General features: G+C 64.0%; 3 protein-coding genes across 6 annotated transcripts; 1 reads left to right on the top strand and 2 right to left on the bottom strand.

Annotated features, from left to right (window-relative positions):
• The first annotated feature begins 36 nt into the window (after positions 1–36).
• SARS2 (seryl-tRNA synthetase 2, mitochondrial) lies at positions 37–10,756 on the top strand. Of its 4 annotated transcripts, none has more exons than XM_090056175.1 (18): positions 37–401; positions 803–898; positions 1,714–1,743; positions 1,950–2,090; positions 2,482–2,536; positions 2,721–2,784; positions 3,409–3,487; positions 3,751–3,798; positions 4,048–4,156; positions 4,309–4,354; positions 4,596–4,683; positions 5,053–5,165; positions 5,256–5,349; positions 6,200–6,292; positions 6,472–6,537; positions 6,880–7,845; positions 8,166–8,212; positions 8,647–8,737. In XM_090056175.1, exons 1-16 carry the CDS (start codon positions 168–170, stop codon positions 6,994–6,996), a joined length of 1,473 nt encoding a protein of 490 aa, XP_089912301.1. In that variant the 5' UTR covers positions 37–167; the 3' UTR covers positions 6,997–7,845; positions 8,166–8,212; positions 8,647–8,737. The 4 variants fall into 4 exon arrangements, with proteins under 4 accessions (XP_089912301.1, XP_089912300.1, XP_089912303.1 ...); XM_090056174.1 differs by having other exon boundaries at positions 3,382–3,487; XM_090056177.1 differs by lacking the exons at positions 37–401; positions 803–898; positions 1,714–1,743; ... (10 more) ...; positions 6,200–6,292; positions 6,472–6,537 and adding exons at positions 9,303–9,371; positions 9,584–10,020; positions 10,312–10,756 and having other exon boundaries at positions 6,992–7,845.
• A 143-nt stretch (positions 10,757–10,899) lies between these two features.
• Positions 10,900–18,303, bottom strand: LOC149860329 (inositol-tetrakisphosphate 1-kinase-like). The gene is made up of 10 exons (XM_090056186.1): positions 16,082–18,303; positions 13,829–13,853; positions 13,467–13,589; positions 12,923–13,034; positions 12,706–12,804; positions 12,471–12,511; positions 12,153–12,318; positions 11,911–11,978; positions 11,629–11,791; positions 10,900–11,432 (listed from the first exon to the last, which is right to left on the bottom strand). Exons 1-10 carry the CDS (start codon positions 16,459–16,461, stop codon positions 11,323–11,325), a joined length of 1,287 nt encoding a protein of 428 aa, XP_089912312.1. The 5' UTR covers positions 16,462–18,303; the 3' UTR covers positions 10,900–11,322.
• Positions 18,304–18,465: 162 nt separating this feature from the next.
• Positions 18,466–21,569, bottom strand: NFKBIB (NFKB inhibitor beta). Its single transcript, XM_090056213.1, has 6 exons — positions 21,083–21,569; positions 20,900–21,005; positions 20,619–20,820; positions 20,384–20,472; positions 19,524–19,760; positions 18,466–19,362 (listed from the first exon to the last, which is right to left on the bottom strand). Exons 1-6 carry the CDS (start codon positions 21,415–21,417, stop codon positions 19,315–19,317), a joined length of 1,017 nt encoding a protein of 338 aa, XP_089912339.1. The 5' UTR covers positions 21,418–21,569; the 3' UTR covers positions 18,466–19,314.
• Between the last annotated feature and the right edge of the window lie 87 nt (positions 21,570–21,656).

Raw genomic sequence — 21,656 nt, 5'->3', positions numbered from 1 at the left:
AGGGACAGTCCCGGCCTCCAGGGCTCTGATTGGTTGCACCGAGTGGGAGCGGAGTGGAATGACGTCAAGAGGGTGCTCGCGGCGTGCCTACGTCATCAAAAGGGGCGGATGGCTGCGCGAGCGGGGGGGTTCCAGACGTCATCAGGGCGCGCCCGGGACCGGCGAACATGGCGGCGCCCATGGCGCGAGCGCTGAGGGGGCTGCGGGCGGGCGCGGGGCGGCGCTGGGGGCACGAGGCGCGGGGCGTCGCGCGGCGGAGCCGCTTGTACGAGCACGTGCGGGAAGGGAACAGCGCGCGGCCGCAGCTGAACGTGGAGGCGTTGCGCGGACGGCAGGAGGAGGCGGAGCGCGAGCTGGAGGAGCGCAAGGGCCCGCTGCGCGCCCACGATCTGCGCGAGATCGTGAGCGGCGGGACCCTGGGGCAGGGCGGGGCTGGCGGGAGGGCGACGTCAAGAACGCGGTACTTCCGGTCACGGGGCGGGGCCTTGTATCAAGTGGCGGGGCCTGGTTGAGGCTAGGGAGTATGGCTGGGGAGAGGGGCGTGGCCAAGAGAAACCTGTAGCTTTGGTCACGGGGCGGGGCTTCGTCGGAAGGGGCGAGGTCAATAGTGAGGGGGCGGGGCTTGGTGGATGGGCGTGGGTCTGAGGAGAGGGGGCGGAGCTATGGAGAAGAGGCGGCTTGCAGGTATGGGTGTGGCTGGCAGGGTGAAGGGGCGGGGCCTAGACAGGAGGGTGGGGCTTACAGGCAGGGGCGGGGCCTAAAAGGAAGGCACTTCCCAGCCCTGTGTGCCCCCCACCCCCAGCTGAGCACGTGGGAGCAGCTGCAGTCAGTGCAGGAAGCGATCCAGGGGCTGGAAGCCCTGAAGAACCAAGTCTCCGCGGGTGTAAAGAGCCTGGTGGTGAGTTCCCTGGCTCAGTGGCTGCCGGCTCGGAGCTGGGCGCATCCCAGGCCTGGAGAGAGGGGCTTTGCCGGGCAGGGGCAAGTCTGAGCTGTGCTGTGGGGTCGCAGCACCTGCTCGGAGCAGCCCTCGCTGCCTTGGGATTGTGTCCCCTGCTGGGCAGTCTGTGCACACGCATACACACCACTGCATGCACGTGCACATGCACACGACCCTGGGCTCTGGCTGAAGAGTTGTGAATGGATCACAGGGATCTTATCCCTTGATCCATGTCTATCCCCCTCCATCCAGGACATGTGTGTGCACACACCCAAACACACACATCTGTGTGCACACGCACACACCCCAGGGTTTGGCTTCAGTTCTGAATAGGTTGCAGGGGTTTTATCCCTGGATCTGACCTGTGTCTCCATCCCTCCAGTATACGCATGCATACGTGTGTGTGTGTGTGTGTGTGTGTGCGCGCGCGCACGCACACTCCTGGGCTCTGGCTTAAGAGTTGTGAGTGGATCACAGAAGTTTTATTCCTGGATCTGTGTCCATCTCTGTCCCTCCAGGACTTGCATGTGCACACATGCTTCTAACCGCCCTTCCAGGGTGCAGTGTACATGTGTAAGCTCCTGCCACTGTATCTCCCACCAGGGCTGTTGGTTCCACCCCCCACTTCATGAATCACCCCCCAGTTTCCCAGCTGCCCCCCGGCTGGAGCAGAGACTGTTTTGCCCCAGACCCCTTGATTTCCACCTCCAACCCTCCGGCCCCACTGCGGGTCCCTCTTACCCACCCCCCAACTTTGCTTCTCTCTCCCCCCTTAGGAGACTCATGACCAGAGCACCTTGGACTCGGTAAGAGCTGCCTTTCTTCTGCTCCCCGCCTCATGCTGGTGTGGGGGGTGGGGAGAAGACACCCTCCCTGGGAGAGACCAGAGGAGCAAAAGGCAGAGCAGCTGATGGCAAGGGACCCTGGCAGTCCTGACTCATCCCAGGCACCTTGACTAAAAACAAACCCCTTGTCTGTCTGTTTCCCCTCCTGCATCCTGTTCCTCAACCAGATCCCCACATATAAGGAGCTGCTGGGCCGCGGAAGGGAGATTCGGCAACAGCTGAAAGCCCTGTACCAGGAGGAGCAGCAGCTGGACGAGCGCTACTACTTGAAGGCGCTGTGGCTGCCCAACCAGACTCACCCTGACGTGGTGAGGTGGGGGCAGGTGGCACGCATGTTGCAAGTGACATGGGCATCAAGTGAAGCAGGAAGCAGAGTAGCAGATGGAGCCAGGGGCCCAGGGCAGGGAGGAGAAAATAAAGCAGTTCATAGGGACATAGGGCAGCAAACAGAACAGCAGATAGGGGCACAAGGCAGGGAGCAGAAAGCAGAGCAGCACATAGGGGTGCAGGGTAGGAAGTAGAAAGCAGAACAGTGGATAGCTCAGGGCAAGGAGCAGACAGCAGAGCAATGGATGGGGACTGAGACATGGGGCATGGAGCAGAAAGCAGAGCAGCAGAGGCTACGCTGCACTCCCCCCCACCCCCCGCAATCACACATGGAACCTTCTCTCCGTGACCTTCAACCTTTCTCCCCTCCAGCCAATCGGTGATGAGAGCCAAGCCAAGGTGCTGGAGGTGGTGGGGAAGAAACCAGGTGGGCACTGGGGGGCGGGCGCTTACTGGCCCTGGATAGAGGGGAGGAAAGGGGGGGAAGACTCCTGGGTTCTACTCCTGGCCGGGGGGAGGGGGGACCGAACTCCTGGGTTGCACCCCCATGGGTGTGGGGGGCAGGGAGCACCCCCCCGCCCCATGAGTTTAACCCTTCCCCCTCTTTGCAGTGTTCAGCTTCAAGGTGAAGGGGCACCTAGAGCTGGGAGAGCACCTGGGCATCATACGACAGAGGTATGAGGGGGGTCAAGCCCCCCCCCAGCTTGGGGCAAGTGGAGGGAAGTCCCGGGTGCCAGCTGCCACCCACCCCCGCACACTCATCAATAATGCAGGTGCTGCCCTTGCACTCCTCTTGCCCCGGGGGTCCTTTCCGACAGCTGCCAGCCTCCCCCCCCCCGCCACCCCGCCAAACCCAGGAGTTCTGCCAGCTGCCAGCCCCCCGGGGCCTCTGTGATGGAAAAAGGCCCGTGCCCACCACACGTGTAGCCTCATGTTGTGGCTCTGGTGGGTTGCATACATCCAGGGTGTCAGGGGGAGGATGTCACTGGGGTTGCCCCCCTAATGGAGAAAGGGAAGGAACCCAGTCCAGGTCTGTCTACCCACCCCCACCCCCACCCCCAGTGTGCTGGGGGTAGAGCCCGGGTGTCCAGGCACCCAGGGCATAACCACTACCCTGCATTGACCTCCCACACCTAGGAACCCAGGAGTCTTGGCTTCTCATCCTTTGCCTGGGGGGACAGGGGGAGTAACCCTGTGCCCCCAAGGCCTCCCTGGCCTGGCTGGGGGTGGGGCAGCAACTAAGGGCATCTTTCCCACCCCACTCCCTGGCAGGCGTCTGTCTCACATCTCCGGCTACAGGTCCTACTACCTGCACGGTGCAGGCGCCCTGCTCCAGCATGCACTGGTCACCTTCACCCTGGACAAGCTGGTCAAGCGGGTACGGGGTGGGGACATGCCTGGGTTCTCTCTCTGGGGCTGGGAGAGCAGCAGGGTGCAGTGGTTGGAGCCGGGGAGGATGCCTGGGTTCTCAGTGGAGGCTGGTGGGTAGAGCTGGCGGGGTGCGGGGGACATATGCTCCTGGGTTCTCACCCCAGCTCTAGAAGGGGGAGGGGCATCCAGAGCTAGGGGAGGGCTCGGGCCCCCTCCCCATGGCCCCGATCCTATCCTAGGATCACCCCCACACACACTTCTCACCCCCAGGGCTTCATCCCCATAACAGTGCCCGACCTGCTGCGTGGAGCCGTGTTTGTAAGTGCCCTGGGATGTCCTGGGTTCCCTCCCCCTCCATCCTGGGGCAGTCCCAGCTGCCCCCCCACAATGGGGATCTGCATTGCCATGGCAACTTGGCCACTTTGGGGGCCGTCCCCCACTACTAGTGTCCACATGGGCTAAACTTCTGCAGCCTTATCTGGGGCGGGGGAGGGCTCCAGGCTGCCAGAAGCTGCTGGGCTTGGAAGGGTTAATGACCCCCCACCCCCCCAAATTGCACCCCCCCAGGAAGGCTGTGGGATGCAGCCAGATGCCAGCCCCTCTCCCATCTACAACATTGACCCCTCCCGGTTCGAGGACCTATGCCTGGCCGGCACCTCCGAGGTCGGCATCGCGGGTACAGACCCCCTGCTCCTCCCCAGAGCTGGTCACATCTCGGCTGCAGCCGGGGATAGAGCCCTCCCCCCCCGCCCCAACCTCCCGGATTCCCTAGGTGGGGGTCTGGGGGGTGGGGCAGAGAGTTCGAGCCCTGGCTGCTGCATCCCACAGGCTACTTCATGGACCACGCAGTGGAGCTGAGGGACTTGCCCATCAGGTAACCTCCACTTACACAGCTGTGTCCCCCCATACAGTGGTTCCCACCCCCCTTACACAGTCCTTCCCCCCTGCTCTCCCTGGGTTCTTGCCCTGCTCCTGTTTCCTTCTGTGCAATAGGGGCAACACACCAGCCCCTCCCTATTGCACAGAGGGGGAAACAGAGGAACAGGGGCAGAGCCAGGCCAGCTATGGGGGGGCTGCATTTGGGGTCCCCCTGACTGCCTCCTTTGCCCCCCCAGGATGGTGTGTTCCAGCACGTGCTACAGGACTGAGACGGACACGGGCAAGGAGCCCTGGGGCCTCTACAGAGTCCATCAGTTCACCAAGGTGGGGGCAGGCGCGCAGGACCCAAGACCCCAGGGGTCCGGGCTCCCAGCCCCTATGGGTCCATCAGCACAGGCCCAGCAAAGGCGCAGGGGAGGGCAGCTGCCCTGGAGGGTTCTGGGAAGGGACATGTCTGAACCCCCTCCCTCCCAGTAGCCCTGGGGTGGCTGGGACCCCACCTCCTCCAACTCCCAGCTGTCTCCATGGCAACCAGGTAGGGGGGCAAGACATGCTTTGGAGGGTGAAGGAGGAGCATGGGACCACAGCTGCCCCAGAGCATGCTGGGAGCTCCCTGCTGATGTCCCAGGGCCTGGTGGGAGCCTGGCTGCCCCAAGGCATGCTGGGAGCCCCGCTGACCCCACCCCTTGGCAGGTGGAGATGTTCGGGGTGACGGCAGCTGAGCGCGGCACGGAGAGCGCGGAGCTGCTGCAGGAGTTCGTGTCCCTGCAGAAGGAGCTGTTCTCCGACCTGGGCCTGCACTTCCAGTGAGCCCCCACCCCCCCAACTCCCAGCATGCCTTGCACCCACCCCCCAGGCTGAACGGCGCTGTACATACGAGGGGTCTGTGCCCGCAGGGTCCTGGACATGCCCACGCAGGAGCTGGGGCTGCCGGCCTACCGCAAGCACGACATCGAGGCCTGGATGCCCGGCAGGTGCAAGTACGGCGAGGTGAGGGGCGGCGTGGGGGGCAACTTGGGGGGTGGGAGGGCATAAAGTGGGGCGGCTCCACCTGGCCCCAGCTCGTTCCTTGCTGGCTTCAGCTCCAGGGCTCCAGCGGCCACACACCTGCACACACCTACCCCCTCCTTGCGTGGGCTTGCACACGCATGCCCATGCACACCCACGTGCAGATATTGTGCACAGTCATGTTTGCTGTATGTGTGATTGCCTGCAAGTGCTGAGGGTGGCATATACATGCACGCATGCAGATACACCTGCAACACTTGCCTATGCCCACTGAAGCTGGCACGTGTGCGCACACCTGAATGTGTCTGCATGTGCTCAGGGTTGCATCTGCACGTGTGTCTGCAGGCATGTGCAAGCATGCATGTTTCCATATGATTTGTCAGGCTTGCATGTCCACATACATGCCCACACATGTTTACACACGCTTGCTCAGGCTGGCGCATACATGCACACATATGCCCATTCCTACATGCACTCAGCCTTGCACATACATACACCCTTGCTCAGGCTTGCATATACATGCGTACGTACATGCATGCACACACCTGCACGTGCCTGCACACACTCAGGCCTGTATACATGCACATACTTGCTCAGGCTGGCATATAAATGCACACATGCATGCATGCTCCTATACACACTCAAGCTTGCATATACATGCGTTTGCACAGATGTGTCATGTCTACACCCACAGACACGGTTGCACGTGCCCAGTTCCTCAGGCTTGCACACACACGCATGCTACCTGCACACACCTTTGCACTCCTTCCCCACCTCTCTCAACCCGGCCACGTCCTCCCTTTCTCACCCCTGCACCTGGTTGCCCCCCCAGATCTCCAGTGCCTCCAACTGCACAGACTACCAGAGCCGGCGCCTGCACATCATGTACCATGACAGTGCTGGGGAGCTGCGCCACGCGCACACGGTGAGCCTGGGGGGTTAAGAGGACCCTTCAGCAGCAGCCCAAGGGGTGAGGGAGGAACTCTGACCCACCCCCCATCTGCACCAATGGGGGGGCACTCCTCAGCCTCAGCTGTGCCAGGACTGTTGCGGGGGGCAGCCCAGGCTCCTGGGTCCCCTTCCCTGACGCTTCCCGCTCCCCAGGTGAACGGCACGGCCTGTGCAGTGCCCCGGCTGCTCATTGCCCTGCTGGAGTCCAACCAGCTCCAGGTACAGGTCTGGGCTCTGGGGGGACAATTGAGGGTGAGGGGTGGGAGGTGGAGGAGCAGAGCCCAGACACCTGGGGTCTCTTCCTGCCGAGGGAGGGGAGCGGGAGCTGGTGGTTAAAGCAGGGTCACCAGGGGCCGGCTGCCCGGGTTCTCTCCCCTTGCTAACAGGGGAGTTGGGCTGGGGGACTAATCCGGGCCCCCCTGCTTTGCCTGGATCCTCCCTCCAGAGCTGGGGAGGGGGTTAGAAGAGGGCAGGTGGGAGCCTGGGTTCCCTCCAGCGCAGGAAGGGGGTGAGGGGCTGGGAGCCTGGATCCATTCCCCTTCTGACCCCCCTGCCCTGCAGGATGGGCGCGTCCGCGTGCCCCCCGCCCTGCAGCCCGTGGTGGGCACCGACATCATCGCCCCGCCCCACGCCACCCCCCCAGTCTACATCGGGCCCAACCAGCCCAAGTACTGCTGACCTCAGCGGGGCAGGGCGGGAATGGACCCTGCGGACGCGTGGATTCCCACAGCTGGATCCTGTCGTTGCCTCGCCTTGTCTCATCTCCGGACCCGGATGCCTGGGTTCTGCACCTGGATGCTGCCTGCTGGCCTGGGGGGGTCTGGGGGGCAGCCCCCAGGGGACCAGAGCTGTCAATCAAGGGAATGTGATTTTGGGTAACAATAAAGGCTTGATGATGGAGATGGAGTTGGTGTCCCTGGGGGGCCCAGCCCAGGGCGGGAATTGGGGGCTGAGAGTGAGAGCAGGGGGCACGAAGAGCCTGGATGTCTAGCCTGTCTCTGGGGGCCTGGCTTGTACCGCCTTCCCTTGAGCCTGCGGGTGCGGGGGGGCTCAATGGTAACTCAGTGGGTAGGGACACTGAGGCATGGAGCAGGGCAGAGCCCCCCCCCCAGCTCGGGCTGGCACTGGGGGGCAGTGCCCACAACTCCTCCCCACTCTGGATGCCTGGATTCCCCCCCCCCATGCCTCAATTCTCTCTCTCTCTCTCTTTCACACTCTCACACATGCCACAGCTGGGGGGAGGCTCCTGCCCTGATTGGTTCACCCCCCCCCCCGCTGCCCATCTGCTCCCTGCCTGCGCCGGGGGGCTTGTGGGACAAGGGGATTTAGGAGCGGGGGGCACACATATTTTAACCCCCCCTGCGATGACATCACTTCCTCCTCCCCCGCCCCCCCCACCTAGAAAAGCCGCTGCCACCGGGCTCGGGCAGCTCTGGATCCGGCCGGGATCGGGGCCGTGCGGAGCCCAGGTCTCGCGCACCATGGCCCACCTGGCGGCCCCGATCCTGCTGCTGCTTTGCTGCCCGGGTAAGGAGCTGCGGGGCTGGGGGGGCCAAGGGACTTCGGTGCCCTGGAGTGGGGGGGTCCAAGCCCGCCGTCCCCCAGGAAGAGCCCGGGGTCCGGATCGGGCCCACCCCCCTCCAGCCCAGGGTTAGGCCTGGATCGGGCTCCTGTGCCAGGATCCGGCCCCGCGTTTCAGCACCTCCAACAGCGCCCCTGCCTCTCGCGACCTTCATTCAACCTCTCTGTGCCTCAGTTTCCCCGGCGTGCCCCATGTCCCCCGGGCTCCCCCAAGCCGGGTCTGGGGGGCCCGTGCAGCCCTGAGCCCCCCCGTCTCTGCCTTGCAGCGCTCTCCCTGCCCTTGTCGTCCCAGGTCTCGGAGGAAGATGAGAAGGTGAGAGGGGAAAACCAGACCCCACCTGTGTGAGGGGGAGGGGGTTAAACTGGGAGCACTGGGTCTACTGGTTGGCGCTGGATCCTTCCCTCCGTCCCCCCGGACCCCTGGGTTCCCCCCACCCCCCCGCGGTCTGGGGTCAGGCCAGGCCACAGCCTGATGCAGCTGGCTCTGGGGGGAAACGGTGGGGAGGAAAAGACAAGTACAACAACAGGGGCAGCTGATTTGGGGGGGGGGGGATGGCCAAGTATGACGGGGTGGCTGAGTGGGCAGGGGTCAGGGGGAAGGACCCAGCTGGTTCTGGGGGGCAGGGAACAGCCCAGTATACCCCGGGGGGTGGCCGGCTCTGGGGGGCAATGGTCAGGAAAGACCCAGGATAACGCTGGGGGCGACTGGCTCTGGGGGGCCGGAGCCCACCGTGCCTCCTCCCCCAGGTCACCAGGTGCATCTCGGAGGTGCTGGCGCAGACCCTGGCCCGGCCGAGCACCCCCGCGGGCCCCGAGTGCGGCAGGATCCTCCGGGCAGGTGGGCGCCAGGGGGTCCCGCCCCGCCATGTTAGAGCAGCCCCGGAGTCTGCCCATATGGGGGGGAAGAGATGCTGGGGGGGTACCATAATATGCCAAATATGTGCCCCCCAAACCATCATGGCAGCCCCCCCATTTCCAGGGGGACCATCTCCCACTGGGGAGCTATCGTAATATACCTGATATACCCCACCCCTCACAGACATCATGGCAGGAGACCCCCAAAAGCCAATCCCAAGAGGCTTGTCAGTGCCTCAAGGGAAGGGTGTGGGGGGGTCCATGCTGGGGGGCTACCATAATACACCTACTATATCCTCCTCTAAAACTGTCATGGTAGGGCCCCTCCCATTGCCAAGGGGCACCAGGGACTCATCCTCATCACTGGGGGATGGGGGGCAATACTGGAGAGTTACCATAATACACCTAATATACACCCCCAAAAGGCATCACGGCAGGGCACTGCTGAAAGCCATTTCCAGGGGGCTCGTTGCTGGCCCCAGGGTTGCGGGGGACAGGGAGCTCCGGGCCGCAGGCCCCCAGAGCCCTACCTCCCATGTTCCCTGCAGACCAGCGCGTCCTGGCCCTGCTGCACCATGAGCACCTACTGCGGGAGCTAGAGGAGCTGGTGCGGGAAGGTAAGTGCTTCCCCCCCATCCCCCAAGACTGAGTGCCCCCGAGCTGTCCTTAAGTGGTGTTATATTCAGACGTCCCCCCCAGTTCCACCCCAGAGCTGGCTGCATTGTTTCTCCTTGCTGAACTAGGGGGTTTTCCTCTTCAGGGGAGGCCCCACTCTGAGCACTGGATGGGGCCCACACTAATGCCCCCCTGCCTTTTTTCTCCCCGATAGAGGGCACCAAGAAACATCCGAGTGAGGCCAGGAAGCGGGGCCACCCAGGAGAGCACTACGAGGAAGAGGAGACAAAGGAGCTGCGGGAGGAAGTCAAGGAGGCCGTGGTGTCGCAGACCACAGAGGAGCAGGGGGACAAGAAGCGGAGCCCCCCAGAGTCCCGGGTCGCCTGGAGGCGCTGGGGGGCCCCCGGCTCTGAGGAGCGGGGCCGGCCCCACGGGGCCCCTGGCTGGGCAGCGGAGGAGGACAGCGATGAAGAGGAAGGCAAGAGGTCGGGGCCCGGGAAGCGCGTGGCCGAACAGGCCAGCGACGAGGACACGGCCCAGTTTGAGGCCGAAGAGAAGGGCGTGAAGATCTTGGGCTCCCAGAGCCATGGCCATGGGGGCCACGGCCAGGAGGAGGAAGAGGAGGAGGAGGAGGAGGAGGAGGGGCGAGAGGTCAGTGCCCAGGTGGGCTGGGAGGGAGGTAGGGGATGCTGCGTCTGCACCCCCTGCCCTGGCTGTCACGGCACCAGCCATCCTGCGAAGCTAAGCAGGGCCTTTCAGGGTTAGCCCCTGGATGGGAGACTATGTAGGGGACCCCCCCCCCCCCACTTTCCTTGCTGTGCCCTATACTACTCCTCCTGCGAGGAGGGGGCTTAGGTACCCCAGGGAGACATCCCCCCCACCCAGGTCACGTCTATGCTTGGCAGGAGCCAGGCCCTCACATCCTGCCCTGTCGCCCCACAGTCCCGGGAGCTGGCCAAGCTGGAGGACATCGAGCTTCAGCTGAAGAAGGCGGCTGAGAAGCTGCGGGAGCTGCGGAGGGGCTAACACCCCCTGCCCCTTTCTGGGGGGTGGAAAAGGAGGCTTTAAGAAGCACCCCCCACCACCCCCAGCCTGGACTGTTAGCAAGGCCTCAGGGTTCCTGCTTTTAATTCAACCCCCCCATTAGCCAAGGAATCCCTCACCCCCTATGCCATGGGGGCAGTTTTGGGGTCTCTGCCCCTCTGAGGGGGGGACCATGTTAGAGCAGCCTTAAAGCTGCCCCCTTCCCCCCCAGCATGAGGGGCTGTAGGGGGGCTTGTTCCTCCTGACCCCACCCCCATGGGTCTAGGGGTCATTTAACCCTCGCGTTGCTGGCTCCAGGGAATAAAGAGCAGTCAGAAAATACCTGCAAGCATCTCCTTTTGTCTCTGCTGGGGGGGCAGCTGTGATGGCATGGGGGGGCCCCAGCAGGGAAGGGGCTGGGGGGGCAATCTACCCAGGGATGGGACTGGGATACATCGGCCCCCACTCACTCCCTCACTCTGGGCCTCAGTTTCCCAAACCCTTGTCCTGGCTTGGGGGGGGGGGGGTCACCAGCCTGATCACATGCCAGCCCCACCAGGGAGGGGTGGGGGGCTGGGAAAATATCTGCATAAGTATTGCAAATGAGATGCACCACAAATTAATTTGCATGAAATGGCTCCACCCCAGCAATGGGCCAGCCCAGACCCATATCATTTGCATGAGCTCCCCCCGCCCCCGACACACACACTCCCACTCACACTCACTCACTCACTCTCTCCAGCAAGGACCCAAGCTCAAGGTGCTGCCCCGAGTAATTGCTGCTTGTATTTGCACATACTAGGGGGCAGAGGGACAGGCCGCAGGGGGGTCCCTTGCGTGCAATAGGGACCGGCCCCAGGGGGGTCTGGGCTGACCCCCACAAGTCCTTGTCCATCCTGGAAAATCGGGTGGGGGGGTGTCCCACAGCAGTCAGGGCGTCTCTGGGGGGCTCGACGGGGGCTCCTCTCGCTCCCGGGTCTCCAGCAGTGTCTCGATATGGCTCAGCAGAGCTGGGAAGAACTCGGGGACCCCCTCGTAGCCTGGGGAGCAGACGATGGGGTCACCTCAGGCCCCCCCATATCCGCCAGCAGCTGCCGCCCACCCCAGAGGCGGTCGCGGCTCAGAGGGGTTCCCAGGGGAGGGGTAGGAAGAGGGAAGGCGGTACCGTGTTTCCTAGTATATAACACGGCACCCCTTGCTGGACCCGCCCCCGCGGCGCGGCGCCCCCCACGGGACCTGGGAAAGCGTTGAGGTCGATGGCGGCGCAGCGCCCCGTCTGCCGCTCCACGATCAAGTCCACCCCGAAGAGGCTGAGGCCGAGGGCGGCACGCAGACCCCGCGCGGCGCGGCCCACCACGCTGGCGGCTGGCGGCGTGGGGCCCAGCCCGGACTGCTCCAGCTGCGGGGGCGGGGACAACAGTCCTGGGTGGGGCCTGGGAGACTAACAGACCCCCCCAGCACAGTGCCCCCAGCCCTGCCCCTCTGGGCCCTCAGCACCAGGCCTCTCTGCCCACTCACCTCCGTCAGGCGGGAGCAGGATTCGGGCTTGGAGACCTCCCGGCTGTCGAAGAAGATGGAGCCACGGGCTGGGGGGGGACGGGGGTCACCGCTAGCCTTGGGGACACCCCCTCTGGGGCCGGAGCCGGAGCAGGGAGGCAGAGGCAGGTCCGTTTGCTGCCCCCACAAGCCACATGCCCTCGAGGCCCCGGTGCCACGAATTAGTCACTAGGAGCCCCCCCAGTGCCAAATGCCCCCCTCACCAGATCTGCCCCGAGGGAAGTTCCTGAGGGACGGGCGGCGGACCACGAAGTGGGCGTCCCCCACCACGAAGACCTTGAAGAGGGCGGCGTCGTGGTTGACGAAGCTCTGCAGCAGGCAGGGGCCGCGCACGTCGCCCAGGCCCTCCTCATTAAACACCAGCGTCATCTGGGGGGGTAAGCAGGGAGGGGGTCAGGCGGTCCCTGGGGCAGGGTGCAAGCCTGGCAGCAGTGCTAGGTTGTTATCTGGGCAGCGGGGGGGTGTTGCTGCGGGGGCACGGGCAGGTGGCTCCCGGGGCGGGGCACTTGTTACCCACTGACCTGGTGGGAGTCGGGGCCATGCGCCACACGGGTCTTGCAGACTGTGGGGAGAGGGGGGGGTCAGGAGGGGCCGGGACCCCCCCTTAGCCACACCCCCTCCTATAGCCGCACCTACCCCTCTTCTGGTTCCCTCCTGGCCACACCCCCTCTAGCCATGCCCACCCCCTTGACCTGGCCCTCCTTTTAGCCACGCCCCTTTAGTGCTTGCCCCTGCCCCGCCCCCGGCCCCACTCACTCAGGGGGAAGGTGAGGCCTCGGGCCAGCACCTGCCCCAGGGCCTCGTGCCCCGACCCGCCGGGCAGCTCCACGCAGGGCGGCGAGAAGATGCTGTTGTCTGGGGGGAGGAAGGGGGTTAACACCCGGGGCGGGAGGCGGGGTCCACGCCCCGGGCGACCGCGAGCTCTGCCGTGGGGTCAGGGGGCAGGTCGCCCGCAGCCGGGCAGGATTCGAACCCTGGGTGCGCAGGTCGCGGAGCAGGCGGCAGGACTCGAAGCGGTCGAGCAGGGGGCGCACGGCCGGCAGCGGGTCCAGCACCAGGGTGCGTGCGTGGGCGTCCGCGTAGGCCTGGGGGAGACGCGGCCCGTTCAACACCGCCGGCCACCCCAGAGCCAGCCGCAGCCCACCCCGGTGGCCCCCAAGGACGACCCCCGCCCCTGGCTGGGGGCAAGGGGGGCCTCCCAGTCCTAAACTGGGCTGCGAGGGAAGAGGGTAGCACCTCCCGGTCCCAAACTGGGCCTCCAAGGGGAGAGGGGGTGGGACATCCCAGTCAAATACTGGGTTATACTGGAGGGGACCTTCAAGTCCCAAACTGGGCCCCCAAGGGGAAAGGGGGCAGGGCCTTCCAGTTCCACACTGGGCTGCACTAGGAGAGAAGGGGGGACTCCCAGCCCCAAACTGGACCCCTGGAGGGAAGGGCGGGGACTTCCCCGGTCCCTGCAGTGCCAGGAGGGCGGACGGAGCCCTCCCAGTCCCACACTGGGCCGTACTGGGAGTCACCTGGAAGTCGTCGACGAGGCGCTGGGCGTGGATGTCGTAGTCTGCGGCGAGCAGCAGGTCTGAGGGCTTGTGCAGGATGACGTCGAAGGGGCCCTGCGGGCTCAGGGGCCGACCCAGGTCCAGCTGCGGGGGCCGGGGTCAAGATCTGCCCCAGAGCCAGCCGCCTCTCGGGGCCGGGGGAGTGGGGTAGATGAGGCGTCCGCGGCCCCAGCCCCCCGGACTTTGTCCCCCCCACCCCACAGTGGCAAGCGGGGTTATGGGCCTGGCCCAGGGACATCCCGCACAGCAGGGCCGGGCCGTGGTTGGGCCCTGGGTGGGAGATGATGGGGTGGGTGGGGAGCCCACCTCTGCCCCCAACTCACCTCCACGACCTCGTGGCCACGTTCCCTGTGGAAACCAAGGAGTGGGGCAAGAGTTAGTTGCGGGGGAGCCCACCTGGGAAAACCAATGGGAAGTCATGGTCTTTGTGCCTCAGTTTTTCCCATCTGTGTGGTGGGGATAAGGCAGTGGCAGATCTCAGCAAAAAGAGGCTGGGCGGTCTCATGGGGCACTGAAGGAGGGGGTTATTATCTAGGCAATTAATTGAGATCTATTTAATATTTTTTATTTGAAATTTAATTTGAACCTCAATTTAATTGAAAGTAGGTGGTTAATGGATTGAATGGACAGGAACCCTTCAGTGCTCGACCCGACCACAGCTACCGGGCTGCGCAGGCAGCCGTGTGAGCGAGCATCGGTATTCAGTCTGTGCAAGTGATGCTGCCCATTTAATGAAGCTGTTAATTAGCAACAAATAATTATAATCAATTAAACAGCCAAATGTGTAATGAGGTAGTCATTGAGACTGCATGCATAATTAAGTGGTTATTATCAGTAATGCACATAAAGTTCCTATTGATTAAATCAAATAAACAGCTTCTATGTAATTAAGTGATAGTAATTGTTTATTTATATGCCTTATTGCCAACTACTTAATTATGCATCCCGCTAATCAGTTAGTGCTGATTATTTAATTCATCTGACTGATAACATCTCTTTAATTATGCATTTAATTGGAAATGGCAACTTAATGTATAAAGCTTGGTATCGATTAATAAAGTATGATCAATTCATAACCGATTAATACTTGAAGTAATCAGTTATATATTTTAATATAAAATTATATATTTTATATAGATTAATAATGACAGTTATGTAATAATTACATATTCCTAGCGAATCATATTACTGATTGAAGAGCGGGGAGTTGTCTAGGGACGCTGCTGGGGCTGCTAATGAGCATTGGCTGGGTCTGCCGGATGAGCTCTCTCATTGGCTGCTTAACTCTTGGATAATCAGTTCCTACCTGTGTAATGGGTTTCACTGGTATTTAACCAACATAATTGGCAATAACTGGTTTAATCAGGTCTGCTCATCTGTTTAATTGGTAATGATAATGACTGGTTTATAACTGATGGTCCCTGCTAATGACCTGGGCCGTGCCTGGGGGCCCGATCCTGGCTGAGTAGCCCGGGCAGCCTGATCTGGGCCGGGGGCCCGATCCTGGCTGGGGCCCTGGCTGGTACGGCAATAAACCACCAGCAGGGACTTTACTGTGCGGCCAACACCCCAGGGCGGTGCCAGGAGCAGGGGACTGGGTCAAGGGAAGGGCAGGGAAGGAGGGCGAGATAGGGAGTTGGAGAGATAAGATAAGGGTTGTGGCGGGGGGGCATGGAGGCTGCCTGGCACTGCAGGGCACCGGATGGGGCGGCCACTGCTCTTGCGAGTCCCCGTACCTCCGGACTCAGGCCAGGATCCAGGCAGCCTGGGAGGTTTGGGGACCCGGTTGGATGGAGCGTGGCCCCCTGAGACAGCACCAGCTCTAAGGGGGGGGCAGAGACACCTGGCCCAGGTACAACGAGTTGCCCTGGAGGGGGTCACATGACCTGGGAACAGGTGCTGGGGAGCCTGGGTCCCTCCCCACGCTGGGGGCGGTGGGCCGGCGCAGGGCACCCGGGTCCCAACCCCAGCTCCGGGCAGGGAGCAGGCACTCCTGGGTCTGGTCCTGCTGGGGGGGCCGGGCCCAACGCTGCTCGGGGCCATGGACAGAAGCTGCCTGGTGAGTGCTGAGGACCTGATATACCCCCCCCCCCCCCGCAGGGCCCCTCCTCTAATTAATGTGCCACCTAACCCCCCTCCGGGTCCTGGTCTGCAGGCGCAATCCTTGTTTCCCCTCCTCCCGCTACCCCCCCCCCCAGCTACCTGCATCCTGGGGCACAGTGCAGGGGCCCCCAGGACAAGTTTGGGGGGGTCTAATCCTTAGCCTGAATCCCTCAGCCTCCAATGCCTCAGTTTCCCCTTCTTCGGGGGGCGAACGCACTGCTGAGCCAGGAGATGCGGCTACTAGGGGGAATATGGTTCAGGGAGAGTAGGGGCCAGCAAGGTCAAAGGTCACCTAGCAGGTGGCTTATTCCCACCCCGGCTCTGTAACGAGGCCCTCGTTAGGATTCCCGAGGCTCCACTGGACAGTGCAAGGCTAGACGAGCCAGGCCCCCGGATCTGGGGAGGGTGCGAGACCACCAGTGCCAGCCACCAACCCCTTGCACAAGGATTTGCACGAGGGAAGTGAGCGCTACCTGCACAGGGCCTCGAAGTCCTGGAAATTCAGCTTCCTCTTCTTCTGCTCGGGCAGGCAGTACCCGATGTGCCAGCCCTGTCCACGGCCGGGCATCGTCCACGTGTCCCGGGCGCCTGCGTCCTCTTCACGGCGTGTGCGCCTGCACACCGGGGTCCTGCGTGTGGCCTGGGGCCCGGATGCCTGGCTCCGGGGCTCGTGTGTGTACCCGGACACGGCTTGCTGGATGCTTGGGCTCTGCACACACATGTGCACAGGCGTGTCCTGAACCCGGGACCAGTTACCTGGCCCAGCCCTGCCGGGATGACAAAGTCCTCTCTTTATGGACCCGGCAGTGATTAACCCCGCAGTGACGGAGCAGTCAGGTGTGTGTGTGTGCATGAGCCTGCGGGCTCCTCCCCAGACTCGGCTGCTTTGAGGTGCCAGGCAGTAGCGGCGAATCGCCCCGCTTGCCCACAGCAGAAGGGGCTAGGACACGTGGCAGGGCAGACCTGGTTTCCATGGTTTCATAGTTGGTTGGGCCGGAAGGGCCCTGAGCAGATCATCGAGTCCAACCCCTGCCACGGCAGGAAGGAGCACCGGGGTCGAACGACCCCAGCAAGGTGTTCATCCAGCCTCCTCTTAAACACCCCCCGGGTAGGAGCCTGCACCACTTCCCTTGGAAGCCGGTTCCAGGCCCTAGCCGCCCTGACCGGGAAGTCGCCTCCTGATGTCTAGTCTGAATCTCCCTTTTTCAGGAGCGACCACTCTCCTTGGACACCCGGCTCCCCTCTCCTCCGGGACCCCAGCGCCTCCCCGACTATTCCCCTCAGCTCATTGAAGTCGCCCTCCTGAAGTCCAGGGCCGCTGCCTTGCTGCCGGCCTTTGCCACCCCGTGCTGGACGGTGACTCCCAGCAGGATGATCGCCGTCGCCCAGGGGGTCGAGCCCCCGCACCAGGCCATCCCCGTGGCCAGCACCAGGTCCAACGAGGCGTCCCCCCGGTGGGGCTGTGCCCCTCCTGGGTTCGACGGAGGTCCTGCATTCGGGCTAGGGCCCTACGTGAGCGGTCAGACCTGGCTGCCTGCTCCTCCCAGATGTCTGGGAAGCTCAGGGCCCCCGTGGTGACCATGTCCTTGGACCTAACGACCCCTGTGAGCTGACGTGAGAACTCCTGGTCGAGCTCTTCCCCGTGGTCGGGAGGTCTGCAGTAGACCCCCGCCGTTAAGTCCCTTTCCCCTCGACTGCCTTGTATTCAGACCCAGAGCACTTCTGTGCACCCCTCCTCTGACTCCGTGCTACCTGGTGAGGATGTGTATTCCTCCTTGATGTAGAGTGCCACCCCCTGCCTTTCCCTCCTACCCCAATGGCTGGTGCCAGTGGCTTAGAGAAGGGGGCTGGGAGCCCGGGTTCTCCCCCAGCTTTGGGAGGGGAGCAGGGCCTGGTGGTTACAGCTGAGGCTGGGCATCGGGACTCCTGGGTTCTCCACCCCAGAGCCACTAGGCAGCAGGGGCAATGGGCTGCTCACTCCATCCCAGTTCCTCGCAGTCCCTGGGCTGGCTTCTCCCCCAGTCCTGGAGCTGCAGCACCCCTGGGGGTTGCCAGGAGAGGGGAGACCCCCCTCCCATGGGACCCAGGCCCTAGTGCTGACATGGGGGGACAGAAGTGGGGTCAAGGAAAGGGTTATCATAAGATCTGGACCAACTGTCTGGTCCCATAGCAGGGGAGCTGGACCCAGTTCGGACCAGTGCCAGAAAGGGGGCACAACTGCCCTGTGGCCTGGGAGCAGGGCCCGTTCTTCCCCCCAGGCTTGGCTGGTTGCCCCAGGAGGCTGGGAAGGGCTTCCCCGTTACTGGGGGCCAGAAAGGACAACTGCCCCCAGCTCAGGCTGGTCGGGACGGGGAGGGGGACCTAGAGGAGGAAGGCGGGAGACCCCAGATCTCCCACCTGCCCTGGGGGTGGCCCCAGGGGGCCACATGCCAGGGGGTCCCCCACTCTGCCACCCCCCTTGGGGGGGTCCTGCTCATTGCGTGCCACTTCCCCGTGGTCTTCTCCGGGTGTTTAGGGCTGTGTGTTACATGCTATAATACATGAGACTGAGTCACCCCAGGTCTGGGTTTGCTCAGGCTACGGAAAGGGGCCGATCTTCCCCGAGCTCCAGCCAGAGATGCCCGAGGGCATCAGAACTGGGGGAAGGGGGGGGCCTCATGAGACCCGTGCCTTAGTTTCCCCCTCTGTAAAAACGCCCCTCGTCTCCCAGTCCCCCACTGGAAGGGAAAGCACAGGAAAGCTGGAGGTCCCGGGCTGAGATGGACGCTGGGGCTGGATGGATGGACGGACAGACACTGAATGGGGCAAGAGTTTTAATCACGTGCCCCCCCACACACACACACCCTCCCACCCTCCCTCGTTAGCATATGCAGCACAGGGCAAGATCCAGACAGGAACAAGATAGGCAGAGACGGACCACACAGACACGCTGCAGTGGTAGGAACGACGCGGGGGGGCCACGCACAGAGAAGCTGGACGCACACAGAGAGGAAACACACATGCCCCTTTCCCTGGGACAGAGCCGAGGCAGGGATCGGTGTCCCCTGCCTCCGGGGCTGGAGGAGTTGCAGGGGGCGGGTGGGCGAAACCTCCCATGGCTGACGGAGCAAGGACAGAACCTGGTCCTCCCCGGGGCACCACTGCGTCCACACTGGGATGGGGGGGACCAGTCCAGCCCAGCATTGGGAATGGTCTCTCTGGCCTGAGAGCAGCATTTCCCTGCCTCCACATCTGCTGGGGCCAGGAGCACTGGACAACCCAGGACTGAGAGGTGGGAGGGGCGGTTCGGGGAGGGATCCCCAACTCATGCCACCACTGGAAGGAGATGGGGTTACCAGAGCCCAAAGGTCATGGGCTGGAGAGCCCAAGCATCTGGGACCCCAAAGGGGGAGGGAGGAGGGTAATCGTCACTGCTGTACAGACCTCAGGTCTTTGGCAACCGAGATCTGGAGCTGGTAGCCGCAGCGGCGGGGGCTCCTCTACACTAGGGCAGGCGGGTGCTGGCAAGGTCGGAGCCAAGCCTGCCCTGCCCGCGGCACAACAAACTGGTCTCAGGCCAGCAGGAGATGAGAAGTGGCCCCAGAGTGGGCAGGGGACAGGTTGGGGGCTCTGGGGGGCCACTGGCAATAGCAGAGGCCGGGCTGGGCAATGAGGCTGTCCCAAATCCGCCCGCAGAGAGGAGGAGGCAGGGGAGATCACCCCCCCATCAGTTCTTATAATAGCCGCTGTTGATGATGATGTCGTCATATTCATCCTGGGGGGGAAGGGGCAAGAAGGAAGGAATTACGGCTGGGGGGGGAGGACTGAGACCTCCCCAACTCCATTCATTGATGGGGGGGGAATCTAACCACTAGGAAGCTTCCCGCCCAGCGCCCCCCCAGGAGGCAGGAGGGTCCCCAGAACAGCCCCACTCACGTCACTGGCGTCGTCGGGACTCTCTGGCTCCGAGTCCCAGTCGGGCTCCTGGGAGCCGAAGTCCCGCAGCAGCTGTGGGATCCTGCGGTTGGGCCGGTGCAGGGCGCTGTACAGGGGGGTGTAGCCCACGTACATGCGGGCGCCGGGGTCCGCGCCAGCGCGCAGGAGGCACTCCACCACCTCTGGGCACTGCGCTTCCACCGCCAGGTGCAGAGGGCTGCGCCCACAGCTCGGTTCCTGCCGGGACAGGCCGGGGAGGGGTGGGGGTGGTAATGCCCAGGCCAGATCGGGGGGGGGGGGGGGGGGGGGGGGACGGGCGACACCCCCCCCTTTGATCCATCTACCCAATCTGTAAATCCCAACTGTGTGGTGGGGGCAGCGGCATTTCTATCCAGGCAGCTCAGAGTCAATTGACTTCACAGCTCCCTGGTTTCTCCTAATCCCTTTGCTCTGCAGACATTAACCACCCCCTTTTCTCCCTAACGATCTTGACTTTGCACTGTTCAAACCATCCTGTCCTGCCCTAGCGCTGCGTTGGCCCTACCTGGTCCCCCTCCGGGACACCGTGGACTCCCCATCCACGGAGGGGCTCAAGGAGAGGTTGCGGAGTCACCGCTCAGCAGTGACGTAGGTGCAGCCATGCCCCGGGTCTGCCAGACTAATGAAACGGCCTCTTTTGATAGGCTTTTTTTTAAGCTTTCTACCGACAAGCTAAGTGAACTTAAACTGGCTCCTATGGTGCCAACCCACGGGATCCCGCCAACCCCCCCAGCCCAGGAGTAAAGCCTTTTTTCATTTCACACTGCGTTGGCTGCGATCTGCCTACGGTAGTGCCGCCCCCCCCGCCGGCCGGCACTCACTGCCTTATCCAGGTTGGCGCCAGCACTCAGAAGCAGTTTCACCATTTCCACGTCTTTCTGCAGCACAGCCACGTGCAGGGGCGTGAAACCTGCGTGCGGAGCAAGGGATGGGATGGATACCGGCCTCAGGCCCCCCCCAGCTTCTGCTCCAGCCTCCCCGGTCTGTGCGGGGGCAGGGGGTGGACCGGAGAGGGGAGGGGGTCGGCGTCCCCCCTCCCCCATGTCCGTACCATACCATCATAGTTGGCGCAGTCCAGGTAGAGGCGGGCGCCGGGGGGGATGAGGAGGTGTCGGGCGCAGTCGCGCCAGCCCTCGCGGCAGGCCAGGTGCAGGGCCGTGCGGCCGCCCTTCTCCTGCAGGCCCAGCCCCGCGCCGGCTGCCGTCAGCTTGCGCACGAAGCCGGCGGCGCCCAGGATGGCGGCGATGTGCAGCGCTGTCTGCGGGGGAGGCGCGGGGGTGAGGGCGGCCGTGTCCCCGGGACGGGGGGGGCCGTGTCCGGGGAGGGGGGGCGCTCACCTGCCCCAGGTCATTCTGCAGGTCGAGGTAGGCGGTCCCGCGCGCGAACTGCAGGATGGAGTCGAGGAAGGGCTCGTGCTCGTGGATCACGGCCAGGTGCAGGGCGCTGCGGGGGCACGGCGGAGGTCGGAGGGGGGAGAGGAAGGGGGAGGCGCCCCGCCCCGCCCCCGCCCCCACACCTACGTGTCGCCGTCCTCTGTGAGGAAGCCCAGCACGTGGCGCAGCCAGGCCTCGGGGGCCACGGGCGGCGGCGGGTCGCGGAGCCGCACTGACCCCACGCCCTGCGCCAGCGCCCCCACGGCCGACACGTCCTCCGCCGCCGCCGCCGCCTCCGCCTCCTCCTCGTCCCCCAGCGCCGAGTCCAGCCGCTCCCGCTCCCGCTCCCCGGCACCGTCGGGGCCCGGCGCGCCCGGGAGCGGCAGCTGCCCCTCGCCCAGCGAGCCCAGCCCGCTGTCACACCACTCCTCCGGGCCCGCCTTCGTCTCGGCCTCCGCCTCCGTCCCGGCCTGGCCCGACATGGCGGCAGGGGCGCCGGAGCCCCGGGCCCGCTGCACCGACTGGGCGACGGGGGGGCGGGGCGGCTGCCGGGGAATTCCCCCCCCGCCCACCAATGCGCGCCCGGCTTGTTGCGGGGTCAGGGGCGCGCGGGGCAGGCCGGGAGAACGGGTCCTGGCACAGGACAGGACGGGGAGGGGGTGGGAAATGGAGCGCGGGGCATGATGGGAGGTGGAGTCTGGATCCTGGCGCGGGGCATGAT

This window comes from Crocodylus siamensis, chromosome 6, assembly GCF_052110815.1.
Source record: "Crocodylus siamensis isolate JL-2025a chromosome 6, ASM5211081v1, whole genome shotgun sequence".
Taxonomy (NCBI): Eukaryota; Metazoa; Chordata; order Crocodylia; family Crocodylidae; genus Crocodylus; species Crocodylus siamensis.
Note: the sequence above shows the minus strand (reverse complement) of the source record. Positions and strands in the feature narration are given on the sequence as shown.

What these genes read in the sequence shown, in the direction of transcription:
- SARS2 (XM_090056174.1), top strand. Translation starts at nt 168, where the DNA reads ATGGCGGCGCCCATGGCGCGAGCGCTGAGGGGGCTGCGGGCGGGCGCG. An exon ending in CTGGGCATCATACGACAGAG is followed by an intron (nt 2,785 to 3,381) that starts GTATGAGGGGGG and finishes ACTCCCTGGCAG; the next exon opens with GCGTCTGTCTCACATCTCCG. An exon ending in GAGTCCATCAGTTCACCAAG is followed by an intron (nt 4,684 to 5,052) that starts GTGGGGGCAGGC and finishes ACCCCTTGGCAG; the next exon opens with GTGGAGATGTTCGGGGTGAC.
- LOC149860329 (XM_090056186.1), bottom strand. Translation starts at nt 16,461, where the DNA reads ATGCACACACACACACCTGACTGCTCCGTCACTGCGGGGTTAATCACT. An exon ending in CCGCGACCTGCGCACCCAGG is followed by an intron (nt 12,805 to 12,922) that starts GTTCGAATCCTG and finishes TCCTCCCCCCAG; the next exon opens with ACAACAGCATCTTCTCGCCG. An exon ending in ATGGCCCCGACTCCCACCAG is followed by an intron (nt 12,319 to 12,470) that starts GTCAGTGGGTAA and finishes TTACCCCCCCAG; the next exon opens with ATGACGCTGGTGTTTAATGA.
- NFKBIB (XM_090056213.1), bottom strand. Translation starts at nt 21,417, where the DNA reads ATGTCGGGCCAGGCCGGGACGGAGGCGGAGGCCGAGACGAAGGCGGGC. An exon ending in TGCAGAATGACCTGGGGCAG is followed by an intron (nt 20,821 to 20,899) that starts GTGAGCGCCCCC and finishes CCTCCCCCGCAG; the next exon opens with ACAGCGCTGCACATCGCCGC. An exon ending in GTCCCGACGACGCCAGTGAC is followed by an intron (nt 19,363 to 19,523) that starts GTGAGTGGGGCT and finishes CTTCCCCCCCAG; the next exon opens with GATGAATATGACGACATCAT.